The sequence below is a fragment of the Porites lutea genome, chromosome 8 (assembly GCF_958299795.1).
Source record: "Porites lutea chromosome 8, jaPorLute2.1, whole genome shotgun sequence".
Lineage (NCBI taxonomy): Eukaryota > Metazoa > Cnidaria > Anthozoa > Scleractinia > Poritidae > Porites > Porites lutea.
Window position 1 is genome coordinate 25,301,255 of NC_133208.1, and position 20,670 is coordinate 25,321,924.

Here is a 20,670-nt window from a genome sequence, read left to right on the forward strand (position 1 = left end):
TACCCAGTTCCAGATCAAAATGGACAAAGTTTGTACCCTTTTTTCAGACCAAAGCGGTGCATTAACCCTACGGCTTTGGGGCGGCACATACCTAAATGGCTTATGTAGGGGAGTATAACCCCCGGGGTCTTTGCCCGCCCCAAGAACAGCGGCGCTCGCGCAAGCTCCGACTGTCTCCATTGAGGCTGGGCGTGCATATCATATAGAGAAAAATTGGCCCACCTAAGGGGGTGACCCTCCTATAGAAAAAGGGTGGCGAACAATTCACTCCACGCTAACGCCACACTGAGCAGTTCTTTCCTCTTCAATCAGCCAGGCTACTCGATCACAGACATAGAACTTATTCCACTTGAACTTCAACCGTACACTTAGTATGTGACGCCGTAAAACAAGAGAAGCACACATATAAATAGAGGCAAAACTCTTTCACCAGACGGTATAAACCGCAAGGACGAACATTTAACTGAATCTTATCATTCACTTTATTGTATAAATATTTACCTAGCTATCATGCCATCTATTGTTCTAATTTTTACTTTATCCCGGGGTAATAAGTTCATCTATTTAAATATTTTTTAGTTTTTATGCAGTGCCCTATTGAAAACCACATTATGTGACATAGGCCATCTGTAAAAAGAACTTTATTATTATTATTATTATTATTATTATTATTATTATTATTATTATTATTATTATTATTAAAGTCTCGTGTAAATTTAAATTCAAATTTTAGTAGCCGTTTTAGTATTCTTTTTCGCTGTAGCTCTGGCCCTGAGGAAGCCTAATTTTGTTAGCCGAAATATTAGCCTCAAATAAATCAGCCCTTTGCCCTATTGCCAGCCTTGTATTCAGCTTTTTTTTAGGTTAGGCGGGTCACCGTTCAAGCCGAGCCAGGCCGATTTTTGTTTCCCTTGCATTGGAAACGGTTCGCCAGGCCCTCTCTAATAATTACCGTATCTAAGGAAAAGTAGGAATCGTTGGCCACCCATCTGACCCATCTGGTCATAGCTCGGGTAGGACCCGGGACAATCGGATTATCCCCTCTTCCTGGCCCTCTTTAAATTCTGTTGTTTGCTTTGTTGTTCTTTTCTTTTAGTATCGTTGTTTTTGTTATTAATTGTTTTTTTTTTTCACGGTGAATAGACTCTATTACTTCTTTTATGATAATATTCAATTGTTCCTTTCTTGTCCTTACGGAACTTATATGTTACTTTTTTCATTTACTTTGGTACTGATTATGTCGAAGACTGAAAGTCAATAAAGTTGTAACTAACCATTTTTACGGGGAAAAATTTGTGCTCGCGCTCCTTTGACAAATTCGAGAACAGAAGAAACTCAAGCCTTTACTGAGCTGTGACTATGAAGAGTTAACGTTGTCGAATGGCCAGTTCAGTTGCTGAACTGCAGCGTCATACTGAACACTAAAAAGCGCACTGAAGCATTGTGATGTGCGCCCCAGTCTATTTCGTCAAGAAACAACGTAAGAACGTTAAAACAAAAAAAATTACCTCCAAACAATTGAAAGTTCTTTCTAAATGACAAAAGGCATTGCAATTTTAATTTTACAGGTCAACTGTTTTATTGTGTTACTGAGCTGTTGCTTTGGTGATGTTTATTCGCTACGCAGGATTCCGCCATTCGACCGCGGACAGTGACGTCACGAACGGGTTACTTCGCCAGAAAGTCATACCTTCGTCTGTAATTTTGTGGTTTTGTCTGCCAGATTTTCGCTGATTTCTGACATATTTAGCAACAATGAGCTGATGCTGGGAATCGCTGCGTTTAAAACGCTCATAACCAAAAGGATTTGTTCGGAGTCTGATCAGATTTAGCCCATCACTGGCGTAAATTTATCGGTGTTTACAACGTGATTACTACCTCTTTCTGCGAGGTTTTGACTTCAGGATTGTGGTTTAAACTCAAGTCTCTTACTTTGGATTGGACATTTTTGAGGTTTGATTTTTTGATCTTTTAAAATGAGCGATGCACAAGCTTCTCTAAATCCCGAGGAGGAAAATCCAAACGTTTCTGTTTTGGAGGAGGAAGGTTCAAGCGAGCGTGTTGAGAGGAAATCAAAGGGCAAAAAGAAAACTAAGGGGGCTGCTAAGACGAGAAAAGAGAGTAAAGTTATCGAAGAAGATGCTGATGAAGATGAAGTTCCCTCTCGTCCAGGGAAGAAAAAGAAAGGAAAGAAGAAAGCTGCTCGGAAAGTGAGTGATACGTCGGAAACCGGAGAGAATTCGATCTTAGACGACACACCGAAAGAAACGGTGATCGAAATTAAGGACGAGAAAGAAGGAGACGCCGAACTACAGGAGATAGTAGTAAAGAAGGAGGAGGCTCAAGTCGAAGGCGATAATGTAGTTGAAGAAGCAGCCGTGCCTGTCGAGGGCAGCGAAGAAGAGAAAAAGGATAACAAGAAAGATGGCGAGGGAGAAGAGCCTAAAGAAACTGTTCCTGACAGCGAGAGACCTGGCGTTCGCAGAAGGGCAACTTTGTCTGATTTAAAAAGTGAGAGTGTTGATAAAGGAGATGAAGAGCAAGCTGCCGACGCAACAGCTGGTTCTGAGGTGAATATTTCTCAATTATATAACACGCCTTGAAGTGCTTTGCTTATTATGATTTTTCTCTCACAATTCTGAACAGGAACATTTTCCAATGCTCTCCCTCCTCATCCATCTTAGAATCTACAATATTATTGTAGCCCCTTTTAGGCCTTGTCCTAAGCTGCATGTCAAAAGTTCGACTGCAGACGGCTGGGTGTCAACTTGCAGACGCAGGTTCAGGGGAAGATTAGGGTTAGGGTTCATCAGCAGTCCCAGGATGAATAATGAGCCGTGTAAGGGCCTGTTCACAAGGAGGGAGGGTAACCCTGGTTCTTGAGTTACCCTAGCACTCACTCGCTAGGGTAACGTCGCTAACTTTTCTTTTTTTATGCGGCGTGTTAACAAGGCAGGTAGGGTTGTGTTGTATCACGTCAGTTGATGGTATTATACTCTAACCAGAGTATAATACCATCAACTGACGTGATACAACTCACTTTGACTCTGAAGATGACTACCGCACAGGTTGTCGAAACGTCAGTCACTGTCAACAACAACAGTCCTATTCAGGACTATGTTCACCTGGACGATCAAACTTAACCTTTTGAGATGACTCCTGGGTTCAAACCTTTCACAGTTTTATCTTGAAAATGTTAACAGAGTTATCCAATTTTCGAGTTAAATTTTAAACATGTGAACAATGTTAGGTATTTTCGTTCTGTTTTTTTTGTGAATTTAATGTGGTTTTCATGGAGATCTTCAAGATTTCATTCATGTCTTGAATTTTATGAAGAATGTGTATGTATAGTCTTATGTGGTCACGCATGACGCACGCATGTCAGTCAGGCCCGGGTTGCTCGAAGCATGGTTAGTGCTAACCAGCGTTCAATACCATAGAAACCTATACATTTTGATACCTCTTAACCAACGGTTAGCGCTAACCAGGCTTCGAGCAACCGGCCCCAGGTTTGTAATATTGTCCTATCGCCAGTTGTTCAAAAGCTGGGTGCTATCTACCGGATAAATCACTATCCAGTGGGTAGTATTTGGGAAACCAATAATTGCACTATCCACGTTTTGAACAACTGGCACCTTGGTAACCCTACGTAATAAATTTTGCTTGCAAACCATCTCGAGTTATCTTTAAGCCACTCATTAGGGTAACCCTAGCACCAGGGTTACCCTCCCTCCTTGTAAACAGGCCCTAAGGTGGCTCTAACTTTTGATTCTGTTGATGAAAACTTTTGGTGTAACCATTCAGATGAAACCTCTTTGATATTACTTTCACAATGTCCTTTTTTTTTTAGAATTTTACAAAATGAAATTTGGGAATTTTAGTGAATTTTGACTTAGGTCATTTCTGGGAGTGAAAGGGTAAGCTAACAGACCTTATGCCACACCTGCAGATTACACTTCCCCACTGTTGACTTGAGGGAGTGTTTACATAGAGAGAGGAAGACCCTAGCACCTGGAAGATCCCAGAAGGTGGATCATCCTAGCCAAATATGTTTTCAGTATTGAATTTACATGCAAAGGGTTGCACTTGTCCCTTGCGCTAGGATATTCCTAGCTGACAGGTAAAAATATCCTAGCGTAAGGAAGAATCCTAGCACTGGTACCATGTAAACTGCTGTTGTTAGGGCGATCCCGCTACTAGGGACAAACTAGACAAAAACGGCAGCATGTCTTTTCGTGGCAATAAAGGCCAGCTATTTTGTTGGGCTTTACAGAAAATCTGATGGTATAAGTTTTTTAGAGCTGTCAGCTTCTGCTGCTGAAAGATAGTTATGATCTCTAATTAAGAGAGCAGAAGGACCCAAATTGCATGTTTGTTGATATTGCCACCCACAATCTTTAATTTCTTCTCTTATTGGTAACCAAGTGAAGTCAAGATATTGTTTAAGCATTTTTATCACCATTCAGTAGTATTTCAAACTGAACATTAGTTCTGGCAAAATTATTTTGATAGTCTCATGTAATTCCCTTGGAAACCATACCTTCTTTCAGACCATAATGGGAAAAATCTATGCCCCCTTTTACCTAGACCAAAACAAACCCCAAAACCCTATCCTTTGGGACGGCACATGCCTATAGGGCTTATATACAGTCTTTGTTATTGTTTCAGGAGCTTGATTCTGTCAAGGAAGAAGTGAGTATAGAAATAAAGAAAGAATCTGAAACAGCTGAAGATGAAAAAGATACAGATACAAAAGAAACTGCAACCAAAGCAGCTGGTGATGAAACAAGCACAGAACAAAAAGAGGAGGATGCTACTACTGAAGCAGGAAAACCAGCTGAAAGAACAGAGGCTGGTCAAGATGAGAAACCTGAAACTGTTGCTATAGCAATGGACGAGACTGTTGTACCTGTTGAGGAGGAAGTCAAAACCGAGGCTGCCGAGGGAGGGGAGAGTGTGGTGAAACTTGGGAGTACTGAGGGAGTAGAAGACGAGAATGTTGAACATGTTGTCGTGCCTGTTGAGGAGGAAGTCAAAAATGAGGCTGCCGAGGGAGGAGAGAGTGTGGTAAAAACTGGGAGTACTGAGGGAGGAGAGGGTGAGCCAATTCAAGAAGATGCTGTACCAGTCACTATGGAAACTACAGTTACAAATGAAAATGAGACAGGAGAGGATCACTCAAAGTATGATGAGCTTGATGATGAGCTTCCTTGGGCAATGTACCGCTCATTGGACACGCCGCCACAAAGGCCACCTGTGGAAGAAGATGATGACTGGCCAGCATCTGATGATGATGGAGATTATGGTAGTAATGTTACTGTTATACATTTACTTTGATATTGTTAAACTTACATTTAAAGCAGCCATGTCATGCTACTTGCTATCTTTTTAAAAAGCCAAAACTTGTCCTCGCATCAATTTAATTCCAAAAATAATGGTCCTGACAAGTTTTGTTCTTTAAAACTGTTTTTAGGCACTGAAACTGTTTCCTGTTGTCTGTTGCAACAGATTGCAAGGATAGACATGGATTGAGTCATAAAAAACTTGGGCCAACGTTTTCAATTTTTAATCCTTTGCCTGCAAAAATCACCAAAAACTTACAGTTTAGTGCTCCCCGATGAAATTTGTGTGGTATCTTCTTCATAACTCTACAAGAACATTTTGTGAATGAGTAGAGGCACTGAGTAATGACTTCAGCACAGAATTGAGCACCCAAAACAGCGATACAGTGATTTTCGTTTGACCTTGAAATGAAAATGTGCAGACAACAAACGAACGGAAGTAGAGCGATTTGATTGGTTTATTGAACTGATACAATTGCGCATGGTTTTTGGTTGGTTAAGCGAATGAGCGGGTGGAAAAATGTCATGCCCAAGAGCTTTCTAGAAATCAACCAATACTTCGCTTTGACGTCATACTGCAACACGATTAGCCAATCGAATAATGCCTTCCCCATATTAGGGTTTTCTTTGGTGGGAAAATGAAGAGGCCATATTTTGATCTTTTCATCCATTGGCTGATAAAACAAGTAACAAACACTTACCGAAACCATTTTTCAAGGTCATACGAAAATTGCTCTATCCTTGTGACATAGCCCTTTCAACAAACTGTTGGTCAAGGAAATCTGGCCAAATAGGTAATCCCTGGGTATGAGATTAGCCAAGTAGGTACCTTATACAGCTGTATATTAGAAGAACCACTCTCTATTCTACAAACAATGTACATGTACCAACAGACTATTTCAGCCTGTTGTTTAAAATTAGGGGGGGTTGATAATGGAGGTTTTTATCACGTTGCCTTGCAAACAAACTTTCGCGTCTGGGTAAATTCTTAATAATTTAAAACAAAGTATCAAAACCACAAACATGTACTGGATTAGCAGAATGGAATTGGTTGTTTTCATTGATATGTATTTATTCCATTGAAGTCATTGAAGTAATAAATTATTTTGCGACAGTGAACAGTCAAAAACTGATAAAGGACGTAGGACTTAAGTAATTTTTACAATGTGTAGTGTCATTGTTGGAGCGCTATAGAAAGTAAAGTGAATAGTAAAAAAGTCTTATAATTCTTTTATTTAGCCCCACCAAGGAATGATGATCTCCCAGACCTTGATATGCTGATGGGAACCCTAGATAGGGGTGAATCTGAGTTGGAGACGACAGCATCACCACCGCCTCTGATACTTCCTGAGGAAAAACATGCAAAGCAGCGACGGATTGAGGAACTCAAGCAGGGAATTGCTAATGATCCTATTGATCTTTATGATGAGGAATTTGAAAAAAGGATGGAAGATGAAATTCTTATGATTGGGAACATTTCATTGGAGATGGTTCAGGTATACATATGTGTACATGTATTTGGGTATCTGTGTTGTGGTTCAGTGTTATCTTTTGTTTGAAATTCATTGAAGAAGTTGGATTTTTTCTCTTCAATGTGTCAAACAAAGTACAGTTATAATTCTGATAAAAAAAGTTGAGGGGATATATGTGATCTGTGATCTTTTGTTTGCTTCTGTTTTTTCCTCATCCTTCCTTGATTAGCTCAGCTATTTATGTAGGGAAGGATATTTATGTGTGAATAAAAGTTGAACTTGAAATAATAAAAGAATAAATTTTTTAAAAGACAGTATCCAAAGGAAATGCGAAGAATTGGTTACTGATGGTAATATTTTTTGATAGAGTTGTGATGGACATCTCTGATCGTTGTTTCTTGACAACCCATTGTTACTGATATATTATTCATTCATTTATCTTGTGTGAATCAATTTTCATAAGCCATGTGTTGGTTAAAGTTTTATTACTACAGTATCTGTGTTTCCAGTTTTGTTTTGTTTCCTTCTCTGCTGTAATGTGTTGTTAAGTAATGTCTTTTGTTTTTGCAGGAGGAGGAGCGTAGACTGCGGGATGAGCACATAGCATATCAGCAACAACAAGCCAAAGTACAACGTGAAAGGCAGGAAGATTTATTGATGAGAGAAGCTAAAGCCAAAAAAGAAGTGATGAAGGTGATGAGGGCAAAAAGGAAGCGTCTTCAACAAAGAGAGGTGAGTAAGGTGGCTAAAATATTTCAGGAAATGAAATTTTGTGACTAAGGTTGGTCGTAAGCGGCTGATCTGGGTATTTCTGAGTGGAAGATCTTTCAATCCATGCTTAAAGTTGCAACCATTTTGGTTGTCATGGAAATCACCAAACAGTAATCATCTTGGCTGTGTATATTGTGTGTTCATTTGGCTGTATGTATTGGTAGAAAATATATCTTGACTAAATTTTCCAAAAAAATGATAAACAATTTAACTCAATGGTTGAGCCTGATTTATTTAATGTTATTTTTTGTTCTAAATCATAGGACCTTATGATGCAGCAAGATCGTTTGATCCAAAACAGGATTCACAGAGCATTCCGCAGAGCAGAGGAACAACTGCTGAAATCACTGACAGCAAGAAAGGGAGAAGTGAAGGCAAGTTTATGTTGTATAAATGTGCTAAATTTCTCAAGAAATGGTGTCGCTGTGATTGTGGGAATCTCAGGGCCTGTGCAGTCGAACCTCGATTATCTGGACTTTTTGATTATCCAGACTTGTTTCCCTGGTCCCGTTTTTTTCATGAATATTAATAAGATGTGATCTTCAAAAACTGAAATGGTTAAAAGTTCATTAATCCTTCCAAACATGTCTTAAAAACGCTGTTTTAATCTGTTTTGAACACGAACACTTGAAACAGTAACTTTTTTATTTTAAATACGTAATACATACAGACCGTACATAAATGCAAGTAGGAGCTAATTCACAATTAAATTTTGTTTTCTTTATTTCCTATGTTTACATTATTGTCTCATTAATATTCGTATTTTAAATTATCTGGACTATTTAATCAAGTCCCAGCAAGTCCGGATAATCGAGGCCTGCACATGTATTGTACGTTTTGGTTTGGTTCAGTTTATGGTTCATGCAGGTCTCCAAGTTTGAACCCCATTTGAGAGCAAATTTCTTTGTCTTCAGAATGATGCCTCATTTCGGAAATTGCTCAATATTCAATAAGGACCTAACTATTCAACTGTGGTCGTGCTACAATTTCAACTTTTTCAAAGTCACCCTTTGGCAACCTCACATTATCAAAATAGTTTTAATTGTCAATCGTTTCTAGTTACTTGGGTTTTAATTGGTTAATAAGATTACCTTAACCGCTTGTCTTTCCCTAGACAGAACAAATAAGTCAGCAGTCGACTTTTTTTTCTTCTCGAACTCAGTCCTTGTTTGTTGCCACTTGCGGCTTTGCCAGTCATTGCTCATGTGTATATATAAATATTACATGTATCTGTGGAGTAATGTTGAATACAAAAAGAGATGGCTCGTGGTCTATGATCATGCGAGTTTGACAGTTATTGTAAAATATTATAATGTGTATTTGCCGGGCTCAACATTGCTACCTTTCTTCTCATAAGAGTGTTGCGTATGTATTTTTCTTTCGTTGGCAGGCCATGTATGGTGATTTGATCCTGGCTGACGGTCAGTATGGTGGAAGTAAAGGACGACGCTGGAAAGTGGATTGGAACAGAACTCCACAGCCAATCCAGATTAAACTTAAGTGTTTGAGAGGGGTCAAAGACAAGCTACCAGGTAAGAAACACGTTTGTGTTTTATCTCATTCTTACAGGGGCTTTGGATTTTTATTTTGTATTTGTTGCACAGGTGTAGCTGTAGGTTTACTTTCCTAAATCATGAACAGAAGTACACAAGCAAATTCAAAATAAGTGGTAAAAGAGAATTTTTTAAAATAAACAAACGATAATATTATTATACTAAAGTGGATGTCACCTTCATCCTGTGTCCTACCCAGTATCCACAATCAATATTGTTATGAGTCTGCCTGGTTCAGGCTTAAAAGTTGTGGGTTCAATCCTGGCTGTACCTTTTTTGTAGACAAGAAACTTGTTCTTGTTCCAGCTTGTTCAATGCTGGGTTAAGATAACCCAGGGTTAGTGCAAAATTTACGTTCAGATCTGAGAGCTGAGATCAGATCTGAGTGTCCCGTTTGTGGCCACCCTTTTGGGCTTTAATTCTTTTATGTTTGTATATTATCATTTTTTTTGCTTTGGTCTTGTGCAATAAAGCTTGAAATAAAATAAAAGCACTGGTCTTACATGTATAAAACCACTAGGCCAGATGTCACTTAAGAAAGCTTATGGTGATTTTGCTGCACAAGAGGCTCTGTTTTAATCAGTTTGTTTTGCTTTTCTCACTCCAGCTGGCCGCTATGTTTTGATGGTATCACTGTATGATAGACTTGGTGGCCATGTTCTCAAGTGGTCCAATCTCAAGGGACAGCAGTGGGGCGGAGCTACCTTACCTCTACAGCACGATGGAGAGTTCTTTAACATAGAAGTTAAGGTTGGTGCTGGACAGTTAGAATGTAGGGATCCCAAATACCGTTTCCTCGCAAAAACGCCAGTTCATTGTCGGTATACTTTGCAATTTCAGGTGCTTGCCAAAAGTCAGAACTATCCGGCTAGACTGGTCATTTTGAAAATGAAGTAGAATTTATTATTTTTTTTTGTCCCAAAAACCACCACAGCAGTGCACAATTTTTGGTGTCCGTAGGTAGTGTTAAGGAGTGAAGGGATACGGCTGCATTCACATAGTAGCAAAATTCATACATAATGAAATATTATTTGGACTTAAGTCTGCTATGGAATTTTGGAAACTTTCTGTTCAAATGGCATTAATGTGAAAATATACATATAATAATTTTTTTACAATATGATGTGTTCTGTGTGAAGAAAACAAATCAGTATTAAAGATGTCACATCTCTTGTTTAGGTTACAGACACAGGTGGTGTTGTGATCGCTTATTATTTTTATTTTGATCACTTATTTTTACATGTATTTTCAGATTGATCAGAGTGTGTTCACAGTGTGTCCATCTAAGCCAGACATTCGTCCAGGCATGATTCTTGTATTTGAGCTGTTTATTTTGCGGGGGAGTGTCACTCCTACTGACAGGGTGGTAGGGTGGGGCTGTTTCCCCATTTGCGATGGAGAGTTCAACATTGTTGATGGAAAGTAAGCAATATCCTTTTTCTTAGTATCTTAAAGTTCTCATTTACTCATTGGGTGGGAGTGGGGGAAGGGAGGGAAAGGAGACCTGTTGTATTCCTCACCCCCTCCTCCCACTCGACAGCCTTTTTGTAGGCTTTGTTGTAAACTACATTACAGTCTTTCCTTACACGTTACAATTTGTGTTTTAGTTTTTGTTAACCTAGCTTTGTAGCATATTTGGGGCTACATAAAGTGCACAACATGGTACAGTATACCTCACACAACTGTTAACGTTATGCATTCTGTGGTGTATGAGTGAGCTCTCGGCTTTGAAACTGGAAGAATCAGATTTTGGCCAGTTAAGGTTCTGCCAACATGGCAGGTACATGTAGTAAAAGTTTGTTAACAGCATCTTGTCTTTGATGATATACTGCATATTATTACCAGAGACAGAAGAGGGAGTGAAATAAATAATTTATCATATGAGTGTGTGCACCTTCCCCAAGGAGACATAATGTGAGAGTGCTGATTTTCTGCACCTCACTTGTTTCGCTCTTCTATATCTGATAAAAGAATAGAACTCGCAGTTTCAATTGAACATACAGATGGATGTAAGGCATCACTTGGAATAAAAATATTGTATCTCTTTCACCTCTTGTGATTCTTTAAAGGACAGCTAGCATGCATATGTTATGCTCCTTACTTTATTGATTATTCTCAACCAACATGGACATACTAGTATTCATCTCTTTTCAGATACAAGGCGCCTTTTCTGAGGGGTGACATGGATCCCCATATCGATAAACATGAGAAAATTGAAGAGCTGATGGCTGATGATCTGGAAAACTGGCTGTGCAATCTTTATTTTGAGATCGTCAAATTGCCCAGGTAGGGAATGTTACAATTCAAGCAATCTGTTTCTGTTTTTTTTTGTACTGTACAAGGTGGCTCTAACCTAACATTTAATTAATCTATGGACAAGACACTTTGGTGTGACCATGAAAATGAGGAGGTGAAATTATGCTGTAAAAGGTGTTTATAATGTCACTCAAATGGAAGCTACTGAGCAGTACTCTTCTGTGGTGCTGTTTATCCTCCGGTACAAAGTAGTTCCATCTTTTAGGTCTATGAGTGAACTTCTGATGTGTGACCATTCAGTTGAAGAGCTAACCGGGAGTTAATTTTGCCATACAACGTGGGTTGAACTTTTGAACTTGCGGACAAAGTTCTTGTTTGATCTTTCAACTGAACGCCACTACATAGAATTTCCATTTTTAACGCCAGGTTTTTCTAAAAAACAGTTTGAATTTTTCTACTCTGCGCAGGTACATGGCTGGTCAAAAGGAGTATGAAGTTGAATTGCAGTTTACATCAGGAATTCTCAGCTACCCATCGCGCACAAACATCGATGAAGAAAACATTGACGGAGAAGAACCCATCTTTGGGTCACGGATAGACTTCAAGTCACCCTCTCCCTCTAGCAGCCGACGAGGCAGCAGGATCAGTATGATGGGGTGAGTTGTTTACCTTAGGATACTCCTGACAACCCTTGGGATACTTTTAAGTACCGTGTAGTCGTCTTTGTACCCTAGGGGTACTCTTTATGCCATAGAGGCACTCTGATAACCCTAAGGGCACAAATGATAACTTCAAATCACCCTCTCCTTAAAGCTGCTGACGAAGCAGCAGGATCAGTCTGAAGGGGTAAGTTATTTGCCCCGGGATACTTCTGAGAACCCTTGGGATACTTTTGATTACCTTGGAGTAGCCTTTGTACCCTAGGGGTGCTCTTTATACCATAGAGGTGCTACTTGTGACCCTAAGGGTTCTGCTCATAATCTGTGTTGTAAAGCTGGATTACCAGCTGCTATTGAGGAAATGGGCCCGCGCTTCTGCTCCGAATAGGACCTAGAGAACGGCGGAAATGGAGCCTACTACCGTAAAATTCCGAAAATAAGCCCCGGGGCTTATATTTTTCAAAGGCCCTTTTTGAGGGGCTTATTTTTGGAGGGGCTTATGTTCGGAGGGGCTTATCTACGGAGGGAAATTTGCGTTTCAAAATCGATAGGGTTAGCCTTATAGCTGGAAGTAAATTTACCCTTTTTGCTTTGTTTTACTTTGTATTTGGGGGCAATTTTCCAAGTACAAGCCCCTGGGGGCTTATATTTGGAGGGGCGATTTAAGGAAGGGTTTTTTGTGTTACCGGTTTGGGAGGCTTATATTTGGAGGGGCTTATACATGGAGGGGCTTATTTTCGGAATTTTACGGTATGTTCTCGACTAAAATGTAAAGGTGGTCAGTTACTCGAGTTAGAAGCTACCTTGGGGAGTCTCAATTATGTATGATCCTGTGTATTTTTAGCATGCAAAGCACCAGTCAATACATATTAAGGTGATGCTATTTACATTGTTGAGGTTTTATTGTTAGGCACGAAGTTTTATTGAATTTGTGATCCATCACATGATTATATTACCCCCCGCCATGACACAAATGAAAATGTGGGAAAAGGATCACTCACCACAAATAAGACACAGTCAAACAAAGTAAATTTACAACCATTATTCGCAGTTCTTGCCGTTGTCGACGACGATTAAATTTGTATTTAACTATTTTTTTTTTGGCATGTATGCAGGTCCAGTTTCTTTGGAAGCTCAGCGCATATTGAATCGGCCGTGGAAGAGAAGGAGGGCATGGGTTCTAGCCACAATCTCCAGGTTGAGGTCCCTGAGATGAGAAGAACTGTAAGTGATAAACTGTAGCTTTCACATTAAATTCTTGTACTTACTGTACTTCAGTTTAAAACGCGAGCATTTAAGCAAAAAACAGCCCTTCTTATTCAGATATGAACTAAATGTGTATTCTTGATGTAGTTATAGTTAGATGAAAGTGGAAATAATATTTCATTGGCATATACAGTGTAGGAACCAACAATTAGATGGAATTAGTATAGGTGATAGCATGATTTGTAGTGATATTTGGCATAAATACCACGAGTGATATTTCAAAATTGTTATACGAAATTTCACGAGCCGTTAGGCAAGTGAAATTTGAGACAATTTTGAAATATCACAAGTGGTTTTTATGCTAAACATCACGTACAAATCATGCTATTATTTGTTTATACTACTATCCGCAAAAGGTTTGTAATTTTCACATGTAGGTATTTCAAATTAAGGTGAAATACCACTGCTCTAAGCCAATCAAATTGCAGAAATTTCTCATGTAGTAGTATAAATTTTCTTGTCCTTCCTATGCGCGAATGCAGGTTAGACTACTACGTATTACGGTGACTGGGGCGTCTTGAACAAAACGAAGCGAAACAATCAGACTGTATAAGGCGAACTTTTAAAACCAAGGCCACCAAAAATTTTCAGCCAATCAGCTCGTAGAATTAATAGTTGACTCGAACGATTTCAGTCGTAATTCATTTTTCGCTTCTTTCTGTCTGAGCGTTGATTTACCACAGTTATTCTCTACATGTTAACCTTTTTTACTTACAAGCTGAATACGTATGTTTTCAGTCTCTTGCCGTCCCCGACCCAATGTTACGTCAGCGCCGTTCATCCGCCTCGTCACGCCGGTTGTCACGCCCCGTGACTACGCACACGTCACGCAGGGCAGCGGAAATGGATGCCTCTAGTGATGGTAGCGGGACTGATTACTCTGACGATGAAGTGCTTATGTTAAAGAAAGACGATGGATTTAGGCCAGTCAAGGGTCAACCTGGCATGTACTATAAGGTTTGTATCAGCATCTCAGTCGGGATCTTGTTTACATTGATAAACTAAACATAGACTACGATTTGTCCTTAGTTTTAAGAGAACATGGTAAAATGAGCGAAATAGTGAACTCATGAACAATCGATAAGAGACAACGCGCGAGTTTCTATTTTCCGCCCTTCACGTGTTTTGCTTGTCTATTAAAAAACAAAAGAACAAGAACAAGAACAAGAACAGCTTCAAGAAACAGGGGCCCCCAACGTCAATTTCGTCAAATATCTGTTCGGAAGACGATTTGAGATCTAGAATTTTCAGAACATTGGTTGTAAAATTTCTTGCTTGCCTGTCTCTCCTAGGATTTTCGAATATCTAAAAACTGGTATAATGGCCCATATTTAACGACTTTTTACCTTAAAAAGGTGACCTAGAATTTTCGGGAGCCTTTTTTCTGGCTGAAATTTTCGAAAAGGTAAATTTTGATTGCTATAATTTTCGGATGACTAGACTTTCAGCTAGGAAATCCGAGCAGATGAAAAATTTTTGGAGGATTAAAATATGCCTATATCTACCGTTTAAATACTAAAATACGTTTAACAATGCTATGTTTAAGTAGTTTTGAACTATATTCTCGTTGGGTGCCCCTGAAGAAACTACTCGCAGTCTATACTGAACACCTATATGAATCATTAGGTGACAAGTGGAACGAAATCTAATAGACCAAATAATATTGAAAATTTTCAGACAATTAAGTTTACTAGAATTAGCCTGTCGTTTTTAAAGTATCATTGCTGTCAAACTAGTTTTTCGAGTGCGAGTATCTAACTGTATCCAAGCAACATGCAGCGCATGCTCAACAAAGATCGTACTCGATTCATGTAGAAAGTGCTGTACGCCAAAACCAATCAAGCGAAAGAAAGGTTCTGAGTGTAGGGTAGGTGCCATTTCGAGCATTTTGAAATAGGCCATTTGCATGATGACGTCATTTTACTACTACGACCAGAATCCTTCAGGGGTTTGCTTTCTTGTGCAAATTAAGGCTTTTGTTATTCAAACCTTGCTGGGATTACCAAATTTGAATATGAAAGGAAAAACGACAAGGATTCTGGTCGTAGTAGTAAAATGGCGCCATCGTGCAAATGGCCGATTTCAAAGTCAAAACCTAACGAATAGTTGTGTCATAGGTCATAAACCTGTCCTTTTGTTTTGAAACTTAAAAAACTGAAGGTTATGTTCTGTTACGCCCAAAAGAATTAATTCTCCGACCTAGAATGTAAACATGGCAAACTGACATCGGCTTTTCTACCACGGTAATTAGCCGAAGTTTCGAAAAAAACGGGACTCTGAACCCTGTCAGTTTGCCTGTAATTTGAAGAATTACTTTTCCATTTCAGAAACATTTGAACAACCCAGTAGATGTCCACGCCAAGAAAATGTTCACCATGCTTCCAAAAACACCACTTATGACGCGAAAGAAGAAGCGGAAGAAGCTGACCCATTTGGAAGAACTGGAAGAACATACTTTCACAGTACAGTAAGTAACGCTTACTAGTTTAGCGATATGATAAAGACGGCGGCCTCCCAAAGAAGAAGCGGAAAACTCATTTGCTAAGTGTGGAAAAAAAACTTGAAGAAAAATTAAAAGCTGTGAGAGATGTATCATATTTTTATCTTTAGGGAACCTGACAGCAACGTCAACAGCAAAATATTCAGATACAAAATATTTATTTACTTATAAACAGGACTTTAATTCCTGTTATTCGCTTCTATACCAACCCTACTTTGTAGCCCAAGTGTCTTGAAAACGAACTGTTAAGCGTTGAAGTTTACAAAGGCAATGATAATTTTACCGTTTCTGCCAAAAAACCTAGAATTAAACATTTCACGTTGTTGTTCTTTAACGCATCGCGTGTCCAGAGAACGTGCAAAGGGATTGTTATAGCTCATCAAACATGTGGCTTTCACGCTACCAATTCTTTTACTGCCGCCGTTTGGGACACTCATGCTCCTTTTCTTTAACTACAGGCCTCCATGGTCGAATAAAGGACACATCCCCCGCTATGACCGAGAGAAGATGCAGTATGTTGGCCGACAGCTCATGGCTGAGCTAGGCCTATCTCAGTGGCGGTCTCGGGAGTTCTGGGCTATGCTGTTGTTAATTGCCTTCACGTGGTGGCTGAGACTATACGCTCACTATGGAGGACAGTGGGTCTACCTTCAGGCACTCGCCGTTCCTGTTAGCAAGTAAGTAGCAGTCATTAATAAATGGAAAAAGTTTTTTTTTTTTTTGCATTTGGCAACCGTGCCTTGTTTTCCACTATTTTGGCGATTTTATGTTTTCCCGCTCTAATCATGAGTTTCATGTTTTGCGCACTTGACAGCAGCTTCAGGTTTTCTTGCGCTTTCTACCAAGTTTTCTCGCGCTCGACAGCCGTTTCTTGTTTTCCACTGTTGGCACGAGTTGGCACTGAGTTTATGTTTTCCCGCTCTTCGCACACGTTTCATGTTTCCCGCGCTTGACAGCAGCTTCAAGTTTTCCCGCGCGTTTCAGCAAGTTCTCCCACGCTTGCAGCTGTTTTGTGTTTTCCCGCCCTCATGACTGGCTTTATTGTTTCTGCTGTCCTCACTAGCGCACTTGTTTATTACGCAGCCGTCATTTGTCTTGTCACGCAACGCCGCTTCCCTTACAGCCCCCAAAAAGGAAAGGAGCATTGTCGTGACGAGACTAGTAACGGCTTTTTAGACACTTTAATACGGCGCATAGGTTTCCTATGATTTTGTTTTCAACGGGCCTTAGCTCTTTTCATTTCGCCACCTGTTCATCTCTCGACCATCTCTAGTCCAGCTAATTTTTTTTCATCTTCACATCTTTACTCATTTATTTTGTTTTTTCTTTGCAACCACAGATACGATTTCTTGGCGTACACAGTGACTCTCAACTACCAAAGCACGTTGCTTAAAACACGTGAAGAGATCAGTATGGTGGTATTAGGACCTTTCACCAATATCATCATATTCTGTTTGACTGTAATATTTTCGTGGATTCTACAGCGGTTGTACGGTACCTCTCCTAACATCTTCTCACGGTTTATCATGGCCTATGGGATCAACGTCTTATTGGATCCGATATGGATCTTGATTGTGGATTCCGCCCTCATGAGGTAGGAAGCCTTATGGTGTTCTTTGTTAAAGAAACTTTTCAAGCAGCCTGCATTGAAAAAATCTGGACAGCTGAATATACTTGTACACGCTTAGCAGGCTGTAAAGGTTAAGCCAGAGAAATTTTTTTATGAGTTAAAAATTGAAGTTAGTTTATGTTTTAGACAAGAGAGGTCGATGGAATATCTTTTTGCGCAGGAAATTGTTTTAAAGAGCAATATTAATACGTAGTCAAGATAAAAGGTCATGATAATTAAGAAAATGATTACTAAGGAGGAAATGCTTTGATCTTTCAACAAATTGTCTCATCTAATTCCTCTAAAGCCTGGCTTTTACATTTTCTTAAAGATAACAACATTTATATCCACATCTAGTCGGTGCCAGGACAGAGTAACCAGCGTCAGTTTTCTCCAGAGTAACAATATCAATACATAATCAAGATAAAAAGTCATGAGAATTAATAAAATGACTACCAAGGGGATAATGCTTGATCTTTTAATAAATTCTCCCATCTAATTCTTTGAGGTAATATGGAGATCAGTCTTAAGAATTTGTACTTTGATATTCGAGCTTTAACGGTTGAAACTTTTCTTTGTCATAGGTATGTGAACGTGGGAGGAGATGTGCCAATAGGTGATGCCTTCAAACTCTACTGGCATTTTATCCGCTTTGAGAACAACGGAGCTGTGGGAATAGTTTTGACAGTGTTTCTGTACATTGTTACCATTTTCACCTCCTCTGTCGTCATCTACTTTTACTTCCTGCGAATTCATAACAACGGTCGCCTCATGGACGTTTACCACCGTCTCCACGCGCGCGAGGATGAGTTTTTCATTCCTTACGATCTGGAGATATCAAACGTGGAGCTAAGTTACATATCTAAGAAAGCAGAGCAGTACCGCGGGGAGGAGGGAGAGAGGAGAAAAACGGCTGTGTATGACTACATTTGGGAAGAAGAACAGGTAAAATTTGTTCTCTTTGCTTTTGGGAATATGTTTTGAGTGCTTTGTATTTTCTTAGAATTGTATCGGCTGAACGGTTACAAATTTTTCCCGCGTAAACCTGGTTGAGCCGCGCGGTAAAGAACTGCTTTGAAGTTATGTTGTAAGACAATGGTCAGAATTTAAAAGTTTCCGTTGGTTTGTGCTTAATCAGTCTGATCCAGTCCTGCTCTTTACAGATTGACGAGTCAGACATGGGTACCTCGGACCGCAAGAAGACTGGGCACCGTGAAATCACTACACACGTGTCCATACACACGATTCATCTGGATGGATTGCGGGAATTGTATAGGCACTTCCTAAGGCTGCCTGATGGTGCTGTTGTAGAGGTCAGTATTCTTCGCACTGATTTTTGTTGGAGTGCCTCCACATGAGTCCATCGCATTGGTGAATCGAGATCTTTACATAAGGGTGGGGTGGTGTGTAGAGCCCTCATCAAGGCTTTGAGATAAATGGAGAGGGGTTTCTCTCGAAATTTTCTGGCCCTTTAGGCCTCGATTTGGTCTAAAAATAAGATTTACCACACCGCAAGGATTCACTGATTGTTTCATTCACTGAGTGGCCAAATGACTGCTGTCCCCCATGAGCCTTATAACCGTGGTCTGCCTGACAATTAAAATAGTTTCTTTACACTAAACATTGACGTCTGGTACGAACATCTCAACCAAAAGAGATCCTGCGATAAGAAGTACCGGCCGAGTTTAAGGAGGCAGTGTGGTGTAGCGGTTAGAGCGCTGGAATTTTGATCCTGAGGCCCCTCGTTCAATACCAGCCGTAACCGCGAGCTGAACTTGTCTTAACGGTAGCCCCGAGTTCGACGCGTCGGTCACGATTTTAAATAGCCAGATGGTTTGCCTCCGGTCAGTTTGGATTCTTAACCTTGTTATTTTCATTTTCAAATGTTTGTTTCTTCCCTTATTTGCGGGCTACAAAAAAAAAACTGCTGGATAACCAGTAATTATGGTTCCCCTAGAAAGTCAATAGAGAGCTTAAGCAACGACGACGGCGACGGCAATGAGAACGGCAAAAAAGCAATAGGCTTAGATTGGCTAAACAACAACTTTGCACGTGCATCACGCTTTTTGGAACATTTCCTAGCCGTCGTTGCACGACTACGACGTGAAAGTGCCCAATTTCACGTTTTGTCGAGGACTGGAACACAAGACAACAACTTTTTTTTTTCTTGAACTTTGATAGAGTCCTTTAGAATTCAACTCCAAAAAAACTTTGCCAACATTTGACGAATTAAACGAGATGGAATAAGCGCGATAAAGTTTGAGGCAGCGTGAATTCACTTTTTAAGTGACGTTTTCGTTGTCGTCGCCGTCGTCTTTGCTTAAGTTCCCTAATGTTCCTCAACCTCATCCCCAGGGCTTTGAATGTTCATTTATCCTTTCTTGCCTATCTATAGGTGTTTGGAGAAATGGGTGTGGTGGGAATGGATGAGAGTATCAAACAGGCTCTCATTAAAGGAACTACGTACCAGTCCATTGACAGCGCCAGAGGCTCACGGGCGAGTATACGAGGAAGGTCCCGGACCGGGTCAGGAATTAGCGAGTCGTCACTTCGTAGGCCTTCAGTTATGCTAGAAGTTCCCAAGACTTCGCGGGCACCCTCACCAGTGTAGGAAAGAGGCGAGCCCGCCTTGCGAAACGTAAATGTATAAAGCACGATCAAGGCCTTTTCTAGCATAGGAAAATTGAGTCACTGGAATTTGAAATTAGCTCTTAGATATAGGTTACTGTCATGGGAATTCTTGGAATTATTTCTTACAACCTTTAGCAAATATTTGTAAACTTGCGCTATAGGGTACCTCCTCCTCTAACCCAACGTTAACAAGAACTTCTCACTTAGGACAAAATTTCAGTATGGAAAATAGCCACCTTTATTAGTTATTATGACCATCGCCAGTGCGTGATCTTTCACGAGTCTTTGGTCCAGAATAAAATAAGGTTTTAGGTTTGGTTTTTACTGACTTTTACACTTTGTCGAATCAGTGAAGGAGAATTTGCATTTTAGTCACCACAATTATCCCTTAGGACTTTCTTGCTGGACAAGACATCTTTGTAAATATTATTTTTACTTAACTGTTGAAACCACAGGTAATGTTTTTAGTAAGTCCAAGAACCTTTTCACGTATATTTATTTTTAACCTAGTTAGTGTCATCTAAAACTCAAGCGATGCCATAGCTTCATTGTATTTTATACATTCTTTGTGAACATCCATGCACGGTTAGTTACACATGCGCTGCTACGAC

General features: G+C 39.9%; 2 protein-coding genes across 2 annotated transcripts in view; both read left to right on the plus strand.

Moving 5' to 3' along the window:
* LOC140945411 (uncharacterized) overlaps positions 1–20,670 on the plus strand; it is a 249,903-nt gene that overhangs the window by 146,496 nt on the left and 82,737 nt on the right. The window lies entirely within an intron of this gene.
* Positions 1,573–20,670, plus strand: part of LOC140946777 (uncharacterized) — a 19,327-nt gene continuing 229 nt past the window's right edge. The window contains exons 1-18 of the mRNA XM_073395887.1: positions 1,573–2,570; positions 4,669–5,305; positions 6,582–6,838; positions 7,385–7,546; positions 7,849–7,959; positions 8,976–9,117; positions 9,746–9,888; positions 10,391–10,560; positions 11,293–11,424; positions 11,862–12,050; positions 13,169–13,277; positions 14,058–14,276; positions 15,647–15,786; positions 16,278–16,496; positions 17,159–17,413; positions 18,013–18,373; positions 18,592–18,741; positions 19,824–20,670. The exon at positions 19,824–20,670 is cut by the window's right edge and continues 229 nt beyond it. Of these exons, the coding sequence (XP_073251988.1) occupies positions 1,977–2,570; positions 4,669–5,305; positions 6,582–6,838; positions 7,385–7,546; positions 7,849–7,959; positions 8,976–9,117; positions 9,746–9,888; positions 10,391–10,560; positions 11,293–11,424; positions 11,862–12,050; positions 13,169–13,277; positions 14,058–14,276; positions 15,647–15,786; positions 16,278–16,496; positions 17,159–17,413; positions 18,013–18,373; positions 18,592–18,741; positions 19,824–20,039 (4,206 nt within the window). The 5' untranslated portion in view covers positions 1,573–1,976 and the 3' untranslated portion in view covers positions 20,040–20,670. The remainder of the gene's footprint in view (positions 2,571–4,668; positions 5,306–6,581; positions 6,839–7,384; positions 7,547–7,848; positions 7,960–8,975; positions 9,118–9,745; positions 9,889–10,390; positions 10,561–11,292; positions 11,425–11,861; positions 12,051–13,168; positions 13,278–14,057; positions 14,277–15,646; positions 15,787–16,277; positions 16,497–17,158; positions 17,414–18,012; positions 18,374–18,591; positions 18,742–19,823) is intronic.